Source organism: Meleagris gallopavo, chromosome 19, assembly GCF_000146605.3.
Source record: "Meleagris gallopavo isolate NT-WF06-2002-E0010 breed Aviagen turkey brand Nicholas breeding stock chromosome 19, Turkey_5.1, whole genome shotgun sequence".
NCBI classification, from domain to species: domain Eukaryota; kingdom Metazoa; phylum Chordata; class Aves; order Galliformes; family Phasianidae; genus Meleagris; species Meleagris gallopavo.
In genome coordinates, this window is record NC_015029.2 from 4,904,075 (window position 1) to 4,917,185 (window position 13,111).

General features: G+C 46.8%; 1 protein-coding gene across 1 annotated transcript in view; it reads right to left on the reverse strand.

The window, feature by feature from the left end:
• DNM1 (dynamin 1) overlaps positions 1 to 13,111 on the reverse strand; it is a 41,066-nt gene that overhangs the window by 970 nt on the left and 26,985 nt on the right. The window contains exons 16-21 of the mRNA XM_019621301.1: positions 12,091 to 12,200; positions 11,439 to 11,550; positions 10,364 to 10,375; positions 8,970 to 9,140; positions 8,558 to 8,799; positions 7,936 to 8,154 (exon numbers count right to left, since the gene is read on the reverse strand). Coding sequence (XP_019476846.1) covers positions 7,936 to 8,154; positions 8,558 to 8,799; positions 8,970 to 9,140; positions 10,364 to 10,375; positions 11,439 to 11,550; positions 12,091 to 12,200 — 866 coding nt within the window. The remainder of the gene's footprint in view (positions 1 to 7,935; positions 8,155 to 8,557; positions 8,800 to 8,969; positions 9,141 to 10,363; positions 10,376 to 11,438; positions 11,551 to 12,090; positions 12,201 to 13,111) is intronic.

The following is a 13,111-nucleotide window of genomic DNA, read 5'->3' on the forward strand; positions in this document are numbered from 1 at the left end:
TTTTGTAGTATTTTTAATACATATAACATGAAGAGTAGAAATCAAGCCTTAAGGGGATGAGTTGTGATAAGCAACAGTTACAAGTTCCCCAAACACGTACCATCCACATGCAAGAAAAGGCTACGGAAGAAGTCACCACGGTACCCAAAAAACACAGAAAGATGTACTTATTCAAAGCAGAAATAGCTTCAATAGAACATCACGCAGCAAACTCCCTGAAAACATTGGGTTGGTCCGTTTGCAGGGGGAGCAGCAGCAGCCATCCCCTCTCCCCACCGGGTTGGGGCTGAGCCCAGTGTGAGGGAGCACAGCCTGACAGGAGCATGGCTGCACCCACAGCATCCCCCCGGCTCTGATGGGAGCTGAGCACCAGGTCTGAGTGCTCCCCATCAAGCTCCCCCTCCTCACCTCCCTGCCTCGCTTTGATATAAGGTAGATTGCACTGTTCCCAACATGAGTTTTTGCACCTTGGAAGTCAAACTAATACACAGGACATTTAATCTGTTCCTAAGAGCGTCACATTTCGACAGCGTTTTTGCTTCTAAGTCACGCTTGTATCTTCTTAACTACAAGGAATTCACTACAGCTCAGTCCTAGGTGGTGCTACAGCTAGGTGATGCAGGCAGGACACTGATCCAGGCCAGACAGGCGGATGAGAACAGGACAGACAGCCAAGTGCGGACTGAGGGACGTCCCTGTGGCTGATCTCTCCCAGGAGCCCGTATTTCTGGGATCCGTGCCACTGAATGAAGGCTACACTACGCTCACAAAGCAATACGGGACGCACGAGTGGAGACGAAGAGCTCGATCACTAGGCTAGTGCCGTACCACACACTGGGAAGGGATGGGGGGAGGCTGGTGTGGGATGGATGAGGAGTGACTGTGGCTGTGGAAGGGAGGTGGGATGGGAAGCCGCCAGCACGGCGCTCGTCGCCAGCTGTCTGCAGCCTCGAGTTATAAATCTAAGAGGGACGGTTCAGCCGGTCGGATTATGGTAGGTCGAGTAGGTGAGGCAGGGCCCCTTCTGCTGTGAAAAAGCAGAAAACAAAAAACAAGAGAACACACACTGTGGTTAGCACAGCAATCGCAGTCACAATCACGCATGCTTCTCCACCTCGCCTGAGCCAGCAAGAGAAAAAAAACGAGGCACAAAGCACCAGAAGAGCACAGCTCTATCAGGAGGTGTGTCAGTTTGCATGGGGCCCAAGCCTGGGCTTTCTGCACAGCATGGATCACCACCAGGCAATCTGCTGGACATACAGCTTTGCTGTATTTGTTCATCAAATGCAGACTCGGTGCCAGTGGGGGTGCTGCCTCTGGAATGAGAGTTGAGAAGCATGGCCAACAGAGAGCTTCTGTACCAAGCACATGACATCACACAGCATGGATGGGCCCGAGATGCACTGCTGCAGGGCTGGCTGGGAGGAGCACCATCCTCTGCCCCTGGGGCTATGAGAGCCTGAGTCCCCCCTGCCATACAGGACACTGAGCTGCTATCCTTCTTGGGTCAGCAAATGCAACTGCTGCTGACTGCATTAAGGCTTCAGCCACTGCTATTGTTTCAGCTAATTGCTGATACTTTAGTTAGGTCTAAGGACAGCAATTTAATCACAGAGAGGACAAGTTCACGTTCAAGGATCTCCATCATGTAAGGGACTGGGGGGACAGCATAAAGTACAAGGCAATCCCTCTGCTCTCACCCTCTACTTCAGTGCTCCCTGCAGAGTCAGCGTGGCAATGATGTAACGATAATTAAATTGCTCAATACCAATCCAGAGTGGTTTTACAATCCAAGCTGCCTGGAATGCAGAGTGCAAACCAAACAGGATGGGAGTAAATAAAGAGGAAACATCTGCGCTGATCAAACAGAACCAGGTGTCACTAAATTAATGCCTGAACACTTCCACGCTGACAAGCTTTAATTTAGATTACAGGGAATCAACTGAGTGCTGGAAATGATGGTGCTCCCAATACAAGAGGAGCTCAGGGGGAGGGTGGGAGAAAGGCAGAGGAGATCTGCACTGCTATGCTGACGTAATAGAGAAGTGCTTTGCCCTGGCAGCAAACCTATAATCACACTGGTACCAGAAGAGCCACTATCCTATGAATTGGGGCACACTGCCTCACCTCAGAGAATGAATCACAGCAACGCTATGGCCCAGTTTATTAAACCTCAGCAGTTTATTTCTCTATATGGATTCAACCCAGATCTCAAAACAACTAAAACCTCTCGTTACTTGCCTAGGGTACTGATACCTTAGAAAAAAACAGAAAACAAATCTTCAGACAGTAAAACATTTGGAAATATTTCCCTGATTGAGAACATCAATGGGGACTGCAAGATCCCATTGTCAGCATGGCACTTGAGTTACTTTTCACATAGAGCAAATCTGGAAACTATGGGCATCACAAGTGGGTGCTGAAATACTCATCTCTTAGAAGCAAAACTTGCAGCGAGTTACAGCTGGGAAACCTGTGACCATGGGCTTCATGGCACACGGGATTTGTACAGCACCTCCAGAAGTGCTCACAGTTGGTATGGTCACATCTACACCACCTGGTGGCTCACATTCTCATGGGAATGGCAGACTTGAATTTAATACTTTACAGAGCTGGGCTCAGGTTTTGGCAAGATGCTGCTATGCTGCCCTGCATCTCAGAAGGCACTTTTTGAAATGCTTGCAGGGCATTTTGCACACAAGGAGTTTGGTCTGGTTGTCCTGATCTCTGTGGGTTCACTCAAAACAGGATCCTTGAAGCTGGCAAGGGAAGCCATCAGATCCCACCATAACAAACAGGGCTGAAAGGAGCATCAGCATTACTCAGGTAGACACATCGTCTTCTATGATTCTATCTGCCCTGTAAGGTTAGAGAGGTTGAGAACTATTTCCTAGGACAAAAAAGTTCTCTCTCTGTAACCATTTACCACTGCAATGCTCTTTCAGACTGTCTCTACGCTGCTAGTCAAGCCCTCTTACAACACTGAAAAACCAATCTCTTCTTTCAGAATGAGGAGCAAAGCTTTGCTGGCTGGGAAGCTCATAGCAGCCCCCAGTATGCAGGAAGGCAGAGCCTGGCAGCAGCCCCAGCACCACTTGTCACATCCCTTATCATCTCCAGGAACCAGCAAGTTAATTGCGAATTCTGTTTATGATAACCTAACAGAGATGGTGAAACACTGCATTTATTCACTTGGGCTGCCAAACACTGCTATCAGAAGGCTTGGGGTGCTTTTTTACTTTTATTTCCTTGGTGCTCTTTGTGTCAGATTAAGAACAGAACGCCCCATAACAGCGAGTCCCAGAGAGGGGTGCAGACACCAGAAAGCCTCTCTGCATTTACCACAATGCACATTTCTCAAGCTGCCAGGATGCCTGCAGCAGGCAGAGCATTGGAGGAAGCTGCTGACTGCTCCAGCACCTCTGCAGTATGTCATCAGTGGGGAGGACTGACAGATGACGCCCTTAAAGAACACATCAACCACTGAACAATCACTGCATTGGAGTGATGCAAGGCAGCACATCTCTGCTTCAGCTGGTTACATGCAGCACTGACACCATTTACTGTAGATGTAGGCTTGCTGGGAGCTCTCCTCACCTGATACAGGGACTGCAACTTGTGCCATTCCTATTAAGATAGGATTTTGGCACATGCTCCCCCAGCCAGCATCAAGGAAAACTGCAGGAGCTGCTGCTGCTCCACTCCTCTTGGAGTCAGACCTTTCACTTCTAAACATAGAGAAAGGGGGAAGGAGACCCAAACAGTCACATCTGCCCTGTTCTACCCCTCTCCCTCTTTGCTCGATAGGGCTAGTGGTTTGTAAGTAGAAAAAATTGAGAGAATTTGCTAGATCTCCCTCTTCAGACTCCATCATTGCACCACTGAGGGGACAAGGAAGAACTGGCCCTTGAATGTAAGGCAGCACAATGGACACGAGCCTGGCCCAAGAGCCTGCTATGTTACAGAGGAAATACAATGCTGCAAAATGCAGGGAGAGATAGGAGAGGGAAGCAGGCAGGAACCCAAGCAGAGTTTCAGGGAGAATACAGATCACAAAAATCCTCTCTCTTGCAAGAGCACAGGAGGAAAGGCAGACTGAACAGAGGCAGAAAAGTAAAAAGAGGTAGAGGGTCAAGTGGAGAACGAGCAAAGGGAGTCTGCTTCTAATTGTGATCATGGGACAGAAGGATAACAGGGAACATTCAGTGTCAGAGTTATCCTATACCCAAATATATATACAGCAAAGTCCTGCTGTTGATGACCCAAACATCTCCTGTCTTTCACAAGCACACTGAGGAAGGGAGCACTTCTCCAGTGAGACATTAAAATGTAAGCAGAGGAGTCTGAACTGACAGCTCCCCAGATCTGTACCTCTATCCTAACAGAGCTGACAAACAGGATCAAAACAGAATTCATTCAGTTCACCTCCCACTCAGTGTGGATATAAGCCAAATGAAAGACACACCGTTTAGACCGTGTTGCCAGAGCTCATTCCCCCATCCCACCTCCTCTACCCGAGGGCAGAGAAAGGATCCTCCAGTAACCACAGGTCAGGTACTGGGGTTTTCCTAGCTCCTGCAGCTGAAGCAGCCTCTCCATCTCTGATCAGCCAGCTTTTCTGTTCTAGACTCCTCCCTTTATGAGATCCTGGCAGACATGATTCATTGGACAAGGGACTCTGACTAACACAAGGACGAGGCAGCAGAGGTAAGCTGCAGAGCAAAGTGATGGAGGATGGGGACACAGTGACTCATGCATCGCAGAGAGAGTGCAAAACGTACCGTGGCTGCCAGTCCTCAGGGGTCACTGATAGTGATTCTGAAAGACAACATGAAATCAACATGGCAGTTCAGACAGTTCAAGGCAGAGGCCAAACAGACTGTCAGGAAGGTGGAACAGACAGACATGCGCTTGCACAGAGCCACATTCGCATGCCCCCCCCTCCCAGAACACCACACAAGTGTGCACTGCTGGGTAGGGCTGCACTCAGCCATGCAGGACTTCACATCCACTCACAGCCTCATCTTCACACACACCCAAAACCCTGCCGTGCACAGTTTATCTACCCACACACCACCAGCTGCTGCTCGTCCTCCCACCCAGCTGGATACACAGGTCTGCTGGCACATCCAGACTGAGACCCTGAGCACACTCACACCTGCTCAAGTCAGATCTCAGCACCAGCTACCTGGGCACAGGAGGGGTGACCTGGCACTCATTGAGGGTTTATATCTTCTGACCATTTCCTGACCGTATATTAAGTGTCAGAGTTGAACAGAGAGCTCAGAAGAGCAGGAGGTGTCATGGTGCACTGAGCACTGCCCAGAAGACAGTGACATTTAAAAGGTCACTAATCATGAGATCATTACTTTGACCTCCTGAATAACTCAAGTCTGAAAACACAGAAGTTATGCTTGCAGCGATGCTGGTTGCTTGCACCATTTTTCCTCAGACTTACCAAAAAGCAGAGAACCAATCACTGCTTTCAACAAATTTTTCCAGTAGTTAAGTCACTGTCATTTAAACTTTCTTATTTCTCCCTTGAACTTGCCTAAACTCTTTCACCTACAGTTTTTGTCAAACTGTTTTACACTGAAGAGACTAAGTACCTGGAAGAGTGTCTTTACAGCTTCCTATTCTAGGAAAACTAAACAATTTCCTCCAGTGGGCATCCAGCCCAAATGCAGCCCTTCACTGCACAGAGACAGGACCTGGCATTATCTGCAGCTCCCAAGGGTATGTGTTTGGTATCACGGACTTCTGCATAAATTCTGAATAAATGCTACGTACAGAGGCATGGTAGAAAATCAGCCTTAATTGTACTTAATCACATGCAGGAGAACCTTCCTGTGAAAGAAAATAGACCAAGTGGTGTTTGTATGTGAAAGCATTTGTCTGTGCAAATATGCGTACGAGAAAAGTATAGCAACATTCGTCTTTAAGTTTGTCATCCACAACATCAGATGCGTCCACAAACAGTGGCACAAGCACACAGCTGAACTTTACACAGGTATCACATGCACATAGCATACACCCAGCCACCACCACGCACCTCCAGCTCCCAGAGCCCACTCATGCCACCTACATGAGCTCTTCTCTCACACACATACACGCACACACACACACAAAGTAGTGGAGCCCAGTTAGCAAGGAAAAAGATGGGTATTAAAAAAGCAACAGTGGAGATGGCATTCGTTCACCCATGGCAGAAGGACCCGAGTCCAAGTGCTAGCAGGGAACATTCTTATTCTATATACAGGAGAAGAAGAGAAAGAGTCCCTTGTCATTGGAAATTCTCCATTCATCAGTGAACTCAAATGACAAGCTGGTATCAGGATCCGGAGGAGTCTATGAACGACTGGAAGAATCAGAGAGGGGGGATCAGAAAATGAGCATGAGAACTTCTCCACTTCACAACTTCAGGAACTAACTTTCTCAACTCCAGATCAGGGCAGTCTGTAGCATGCATTCCAGCCCTCCTACACCAAGGGGTTGCTAAGCATGAAACACTTTCTTCTGCTGCTCCTGTGCAGTTCCCCGTGTTCCCCTAAACCCTTCTATTTCACACATAGCAGAAAAGCCATTAAGGTAAGCTATGACAGATTTCAATTAAAAAAAAAGAAAAAAAAAAAGGCCAATTCATTCCAGCCATTTGGGGAATCTTATCATGACCAGGTATATAGAATATTTTTCATGAGTGAAGAAATGAAACTGTGAAAGTAGAAAGATGAAGACAGGACAAAACGTAACTATACTAAAAACAAATCCACAAAACAGAAGTATATGGAGAAGCAGGTTCACAAAGAAGCAAGAGCCAAAAATACACAGCAAAAGCATGCTGACATCCACAGGTGCCACCTGCAGGACTGCAGTCCCTGGAGCAGTACTGAGGCACAAGTGGGTAGGTAATGGAGGACGTGCTGAAAACTGGGGCAGAGGCACCAAGAAAGTAAAACTATTTGCACACACCCAAGTCAGGAACAGATTTATCTCTTTGGATTCATCTGCTTCTGGGCTGCATGCAGCCTGAGAATACCCCCGTCCAAACAGGCAGTGCCAGGTAAGAGCTGGGGCACTACCACCCAAGGGAAATGTTCCCACAAGTGTGTCACTGAGTGGGGGTTATGGTTGTATTCATTCTTTATGCTGCAATTGCTTTCTCTTCCTCACAGGGAGATCAAGTACCAACCACACACATTCTTGGTCCCACATTGCTTCCCTGGTCCTCTTCAGGACCAAGTGTGTAGCCTCCCAGGGGATAACCCCTTATTACTACATGGAAGGGCGTATGAAGTGACTGAACAGGACAGGAGTTACAGTTCCTAACAGGAAAGCAAAGCTGTGTCACCTGAGCCCTTCAGGCTAGAAAACATTCAAGTTGACTGCAGAAACAACAAAAACGTCTACAAAAAAATGGTTCCCTGCCAGTGCTATCACAATATTCACCTAATAAAAAAGCATCTAAATATCCTAGATGAAAATCCTCTCTAACTTCACCTTGAAAAAACTCTGCCAGGAGAAGGGCAACTGCAGACTTTGGGGAATTCTATACAGAGGGGAACTGTCTTGAAAGGTATGCTGTTACTCTAGTCCTGTGATTTTCTGGTGACCACCTATTACTTGCAAGCAGAAGAATTGATTGTTTTATTAAAGCTCTCAGGTACCAGGTCCACTACCCCCAACCTGCGCATGGAGTCTGGTTCGGAGAGGAGGCTGCCCTTCTGTTCTCAAGAGCTGCCTTAGCACTGCATCATCTGTACGATACCTGAGTGGCTGTAGGCTCCTGCCTACGGATCAAATTCAGACAGCCCAAGACTGAACCCAAACCAAGCATTCCAACTGACTCATATAGTCCAGGCAGAATAGGTACTGCCAGAACTGCTACCCAAATTTTGGACACACCCCACCTGTCTGGATCCACACTTCAGGACTTACCTGGGAACACCAGGAGGAGCACGATTAGGTCGAGAAGGAACCTGAGGTGGGGGCCCAAAGGGATCAGGAGAGGCACCTGGCCTGGAGGGCACGGGGGGGGCACCACCCAGCGCTGACCCACCAGCAGGAGGTGGCCCAGGAGCCGGGCCTCGAGAGCCAGGCCTGGTGGGGGGCACAGCGGGAGCTCTCCTTTGCGGCGTGGGGCTGGACGTAGGAGACCTGAGAAACAAACAGAGACATTCAACTGCAACAACAGGCCTGGGATTCCTCCCCGCCACTATCACCATATGCTGCTTTCAGCGTTCCTTCTTTAGTTCCATATCACTTCAAGCACAACTCTTGGCTTTTGAGAGCTGCGTCAGGTTTAATGTTGCCTTCAAAGCTACTTCAGTCCCCACCTGACCTAAGAAACATTTCTAACAGTCTGCTTCCACATCTTCTGTAAAGATGCAGCAGCCCTACAGCTTTCAAGGCACAGAAGCCTCCCCGCACAGATATCCACAACTCTCCATCCACAGGCAGAAGAGGGGAAGAGAAGCCCCTCTGTCTCAGTGGGAGGCCCCAGCTAGCCCTAAGAGGCGTCGGGCAGGTCTGCGGGGCTCTCCCCCTGAGCCTCTGGTACCTGCGTCCAGACGGTACGCTCTGCACCTGCAGCCAAGAGTCGTCCACCGGTGGGGGCATTGGGGTGCTGATAGTGCTGGTGTTGATGTCCCCGATGATGTTGAGGGCCTCTTTCAGGGCATGGTACATGCGCAGCATTTCGTCACGTCGCTGGGCCTGCTCTGCTGATTCCTCCATCAGAGTATTCTGGTCGCCACAGGAGTACAGGTTTGCCAGCAGCTCCGAATGAATGAAGTCCTTTGTCTGCCGAGGAACAGAACAGAGGGAATCGGTTGCCAGCATCTTCTAGAATATTCCATTCCATTCCACCCCCACCCCAAACCTCCTTTCAAGCTGCCTTCAGGTTTCTGCCCTCTCCCTGTTTTTCCCCATCCCTACGGCTCTCCATCTCTACCAGTCAGGGTGATAAGTACATTGTTTATCATGAGGTGCATGATTGTCTTCGGCATGAGGTCTCTGATGGTTTTGTTGACAATTGCCATGTAGGAATCCACCAGATTCCTGATCGTTTCCACTTGTCTCTCCAGCTGAGGATCCATGGAGTGCATGAAACTGTCTGATCCATTCTCCTCCGCTTCACTGGCCTGCAGAGAAAGGCAGAAACAGAACAATTCTTCAAACACTGTATAAAATTAGTTCTTCCATAACAGCTCAATAAGAAAAAAGGGGGAAGAACATGCAGGAAGAGCGTGCAAGGAAACTTAAACCTGTTTTTTGAGTTGTGACTGTCAATGCACAGCTCAGCTTGCAAACCTTTCTCTAGAGCTGAAAAACTTTAACAGTAAAGATGCTCTTTATGTAGGAATTAGCCCCATAAAAGATGGAAAGCAACAACTCCTAACCAATATCCGCAGGCCACGACTCCATTGAATACCCAAAGCTATACTTTTGACTTCTAGAATTTACAGCCTCACGGGAGATTCTTCATTTGAGCTCTACTTTGCACACCCAGATACATTTCAGACCTGAGAATCACTCACCATAAATTAAGGCTCTCCTACACACTGCATCCTTATCATTATACAACTGAGGAAACAGATACAGGGAGGTGAGATGACTGCAAGCAGGCAGAATAACCTAGAAAATCTTCCAGAACATTAACTGAATATCCTGCATCACAGCTGCTGCTATCTTTTCTTCTGCAGAAAGCAGAAGATTCTTGTCTCCCCTGCCTGAAATGCACTGTTTGGATTTCTTTAAGGGAAAGCCAGGAGTGTGCTTGTCTGACAGCAAGCAATTGCCAGGGTTCACCCATTGGAGATCAATCTCTAAGCAATGGACCATGAAAGCCTTCGCTGCCTTTCTCAATGCTTATTACAAAGAAACCTGATTTTAAGGAAAAACTTTTATTTAAACCATCTCAGTGACAGATTTGCAGTATTGCAGAAAATAGATTGCTTATCTACTTTTGCTTTGGGGAACAAAAGATACCAGAAAGAGAGAATTCCTTTGTCCATCTGAGCTTTTCCAAGGAATATCTTACATAATGAAGTAATAGAAGCCCTTAATGAGAAATGTAAGCTAAAGGAAGTGGAAGTTAAACAGGACAACTCAGAAAAAAATGAGTGTCAAAAGAACAAAAACAGATTTCCAACAAGATCCAGAAATCATATTAAAAAAAGATAAATAAAAAGGAAAAAAAAAAAAACAGGAAAACTCAGATCAAGAACAGAAACAAACAGCAGCATCCAACAGAAGGTACAAAGAGGGGAGAACCAAATGCCTCCTGGAAAACAGCGACAAAAGGAAAAAAAGAACTATATACAGTGGGAGCCCCAGAAGGCAACATAGGGAGGATCAGACTTACTTTGTCCTTGTCCTGGCAGGTCAGTTTGAGCACACGTGAAAAAAATTAAAACAAAAAAGGGACAAAAATGAAAAAAGATTTTTAGCTGGTCTTAGAATTTGGAAAAGATGTTAAAATAGCACTGAGCAGACAGAAAACCAATCCCACTAACAACATATTAATACCTAAGTTACTCTGGAAGAGGAACAATGTAATTGCTTAGCTAAATTGGAAATCAGAATGGGATGCTCTGCAAAGGAAATTATGTTATTAGTGATAAAGGGCAATTAACACTTATCTACAATAGTTATTTGTTACCCCCTACACTGGGTTTTGAAACAGTCAAACTAGAGACCAGTGTTTCTTTGTCACGCCGCTCCATTTGCACACCAATAGGTGGCACATGGCCTTTATGAATGTGTCTAACAGGCCCAGCCTGGTTCAGAGCCAATTTGAAGTCGTGTCTCTGCTAAGGCCCACAGTCCCTAATCTTCATATTCATACCACATCGGATTGTCAGGAAACACATTTTGGCAGAAATGCAGTCTATCTTCAAGTGTAACAGGAAAGATGAATGCAAGAAGTCTATTAGGAGCAGCAGATTCAAACAGATAAGCAATTATCACTTTTTTAATGGAAAAATTATTTATAGCAGCTTCCTCTCACGCAGAAACAGGAAAAACTTGGAACAGGAACTTATAGCACTGTTCTCTAAAACACTTATAAAGCAGAGCAGAATGCTGACAATAGCACTGCGGGATGAGGTTAAGGGAAGAGGAACAGGGAGAACTCCCTTACTGGGAGGGGAAAGGAATGGGATAACAACTACAGAAAAGCTGGGAAGCTCCTTATAATGCTGTACAGTAAATGACACTGAGAAGCAACGGTGCCTGGGCTCAATAGACACATACCACTTAGTAGTCACGCAAAGACCCTTCTACTGGGGATTTATTGCCCATAGAACATAAGAGCTGAGAGGGTTTTTCAAGGCAGCCTTTGCCTGCTTTACCTACCTTTGAGGATGCCTGGCTTCCTTAAAGGAAGCACCAGAAAAGCAAAAAACCTTAGATTTGCTCCTGACGTGGCTGTAACTTACCCCAACGCGTTCTGGGTAGACGCCTGCACGAAGGAAGGAAGCCTTCCAGCTATCCACCTCCTCCTGGGTCTCACAGGCCAGCTCCAGCTGTCGGTAGTCCTTGTAAACATTCCTGAGCAGACAAACATTTCACTCGTACCCATTGCAAAACAGGCAGCTGCACATATTTGACAGATGTATCAAATGACCAGGGGATCTGCTCATCATTTTAAGGCAGATACACATAGTTCCCTGTTGACACCCTCACGATGTCTTCGCAGAGGGAGAAGGAAAATCTTTTATGAGCAGGTCTGAGTCCCCATCAGTTACACCTTCAAGCCTCCAGCTCTACCCTAAAAGCTAGGATGTCAGCAGGGACTGAAAGATTACCTTCTCAATTCCGCTTACTGTTGGACTTCTTCAGTCAACCTGGGTCCCCCTTTCTGCTATGAATGTCCCTATTTGTGCACTAAGAACCATCATGTTTGATAATAAATTTGTACTTCAACTTCTCTTTAAGAGTTCCCCATCCCTCCCAGCAACTATCCTTAAAGGACAGCTATCTGAGGTGGATGCACACCTCTAAAAGCATTCATCTCTAATCTTCTTCGCTAAGATTGTATAAATCCTGCCCCTAGCTTCAACAGTTTGGTGTGTTGAGATGTGAGCATACCTCTGTTCAGTGTTGAAGAGAGCAAAGATGTGCTTGCTGGACATGAACCCCTTTTCAACATCTCGTAGTTTCAGGTTGTCCACTGGCAACATGTACTTCTTCTCCTTCTCCTGAGAAGCAGATCAGTAACAAGTCACTCACTGCTCTAGTAAAGGCTCTGCTCAGTTGGGATGGAGGAGGCTCCAGTCAGCAAAGCAGCCCTCGTGGCACCAGGAGCACAGGGAGGTCCTCCCAACCCAGGCTGGCACAGCACTCGGGTCTTCCTGCTCCACAGACTTTAATTCACCTCCTTAAGCTGGTTTTCATTTTGTCACCATCCTATGCTCTAAAAGGATTCACAGTAACCAATAATATTTTATTTAAGGACAATATGCATCAAAAGATCAATAGCAGCTCTGGTTACAATACAGGATACTGTAGAACTACTTGAACACTTCCTGGGTTGAAAAGAAGTCAAATAATTGCACTCAATGAAAATCCCATGCACTAAATAATTGGAAGCTCAAGCAGAATGGGCTCTTTGCTACTTGGCAACTGTCAGAAGTCACAGCCTAAAGTTCCAGTGATGACCCTCAGACAGCTTGGAGGAGCCCCATTAACACCACCTGCGACCTTCCAAGCACAGTTCCTATGAGGTATCTCCAGCTAAAAGCAGAGCGAGGCATCCACCAAACCAACCCAACAGCTTTGGTCCCAGGTATCATTCTTTTAAGAAACTTGATCTTAGCTTCTGAACTAAACATCAAAGCTAAGTCAGAAATCATTATTCCTGCTTAGTTTCAAATCTGGTTCTACAGCAAATTAGCAGGTGTGAATTCAGGGTGAATCCCCATTCTGAACCTTTTCCAGCTGGATATTATACACCAAAATAACAAGAGAGGGAGCCATCACTCTGGTCTCCAAGAGACAGAACACAACTATCCCAAGACCAGACAGAAAAAGCATGCTTGTGTATGCAAGAATCCAAGTGTGACTGCTTTCTTGTGAGCATCTCTGTCTGCAGACCTTCATTAATCGGAAA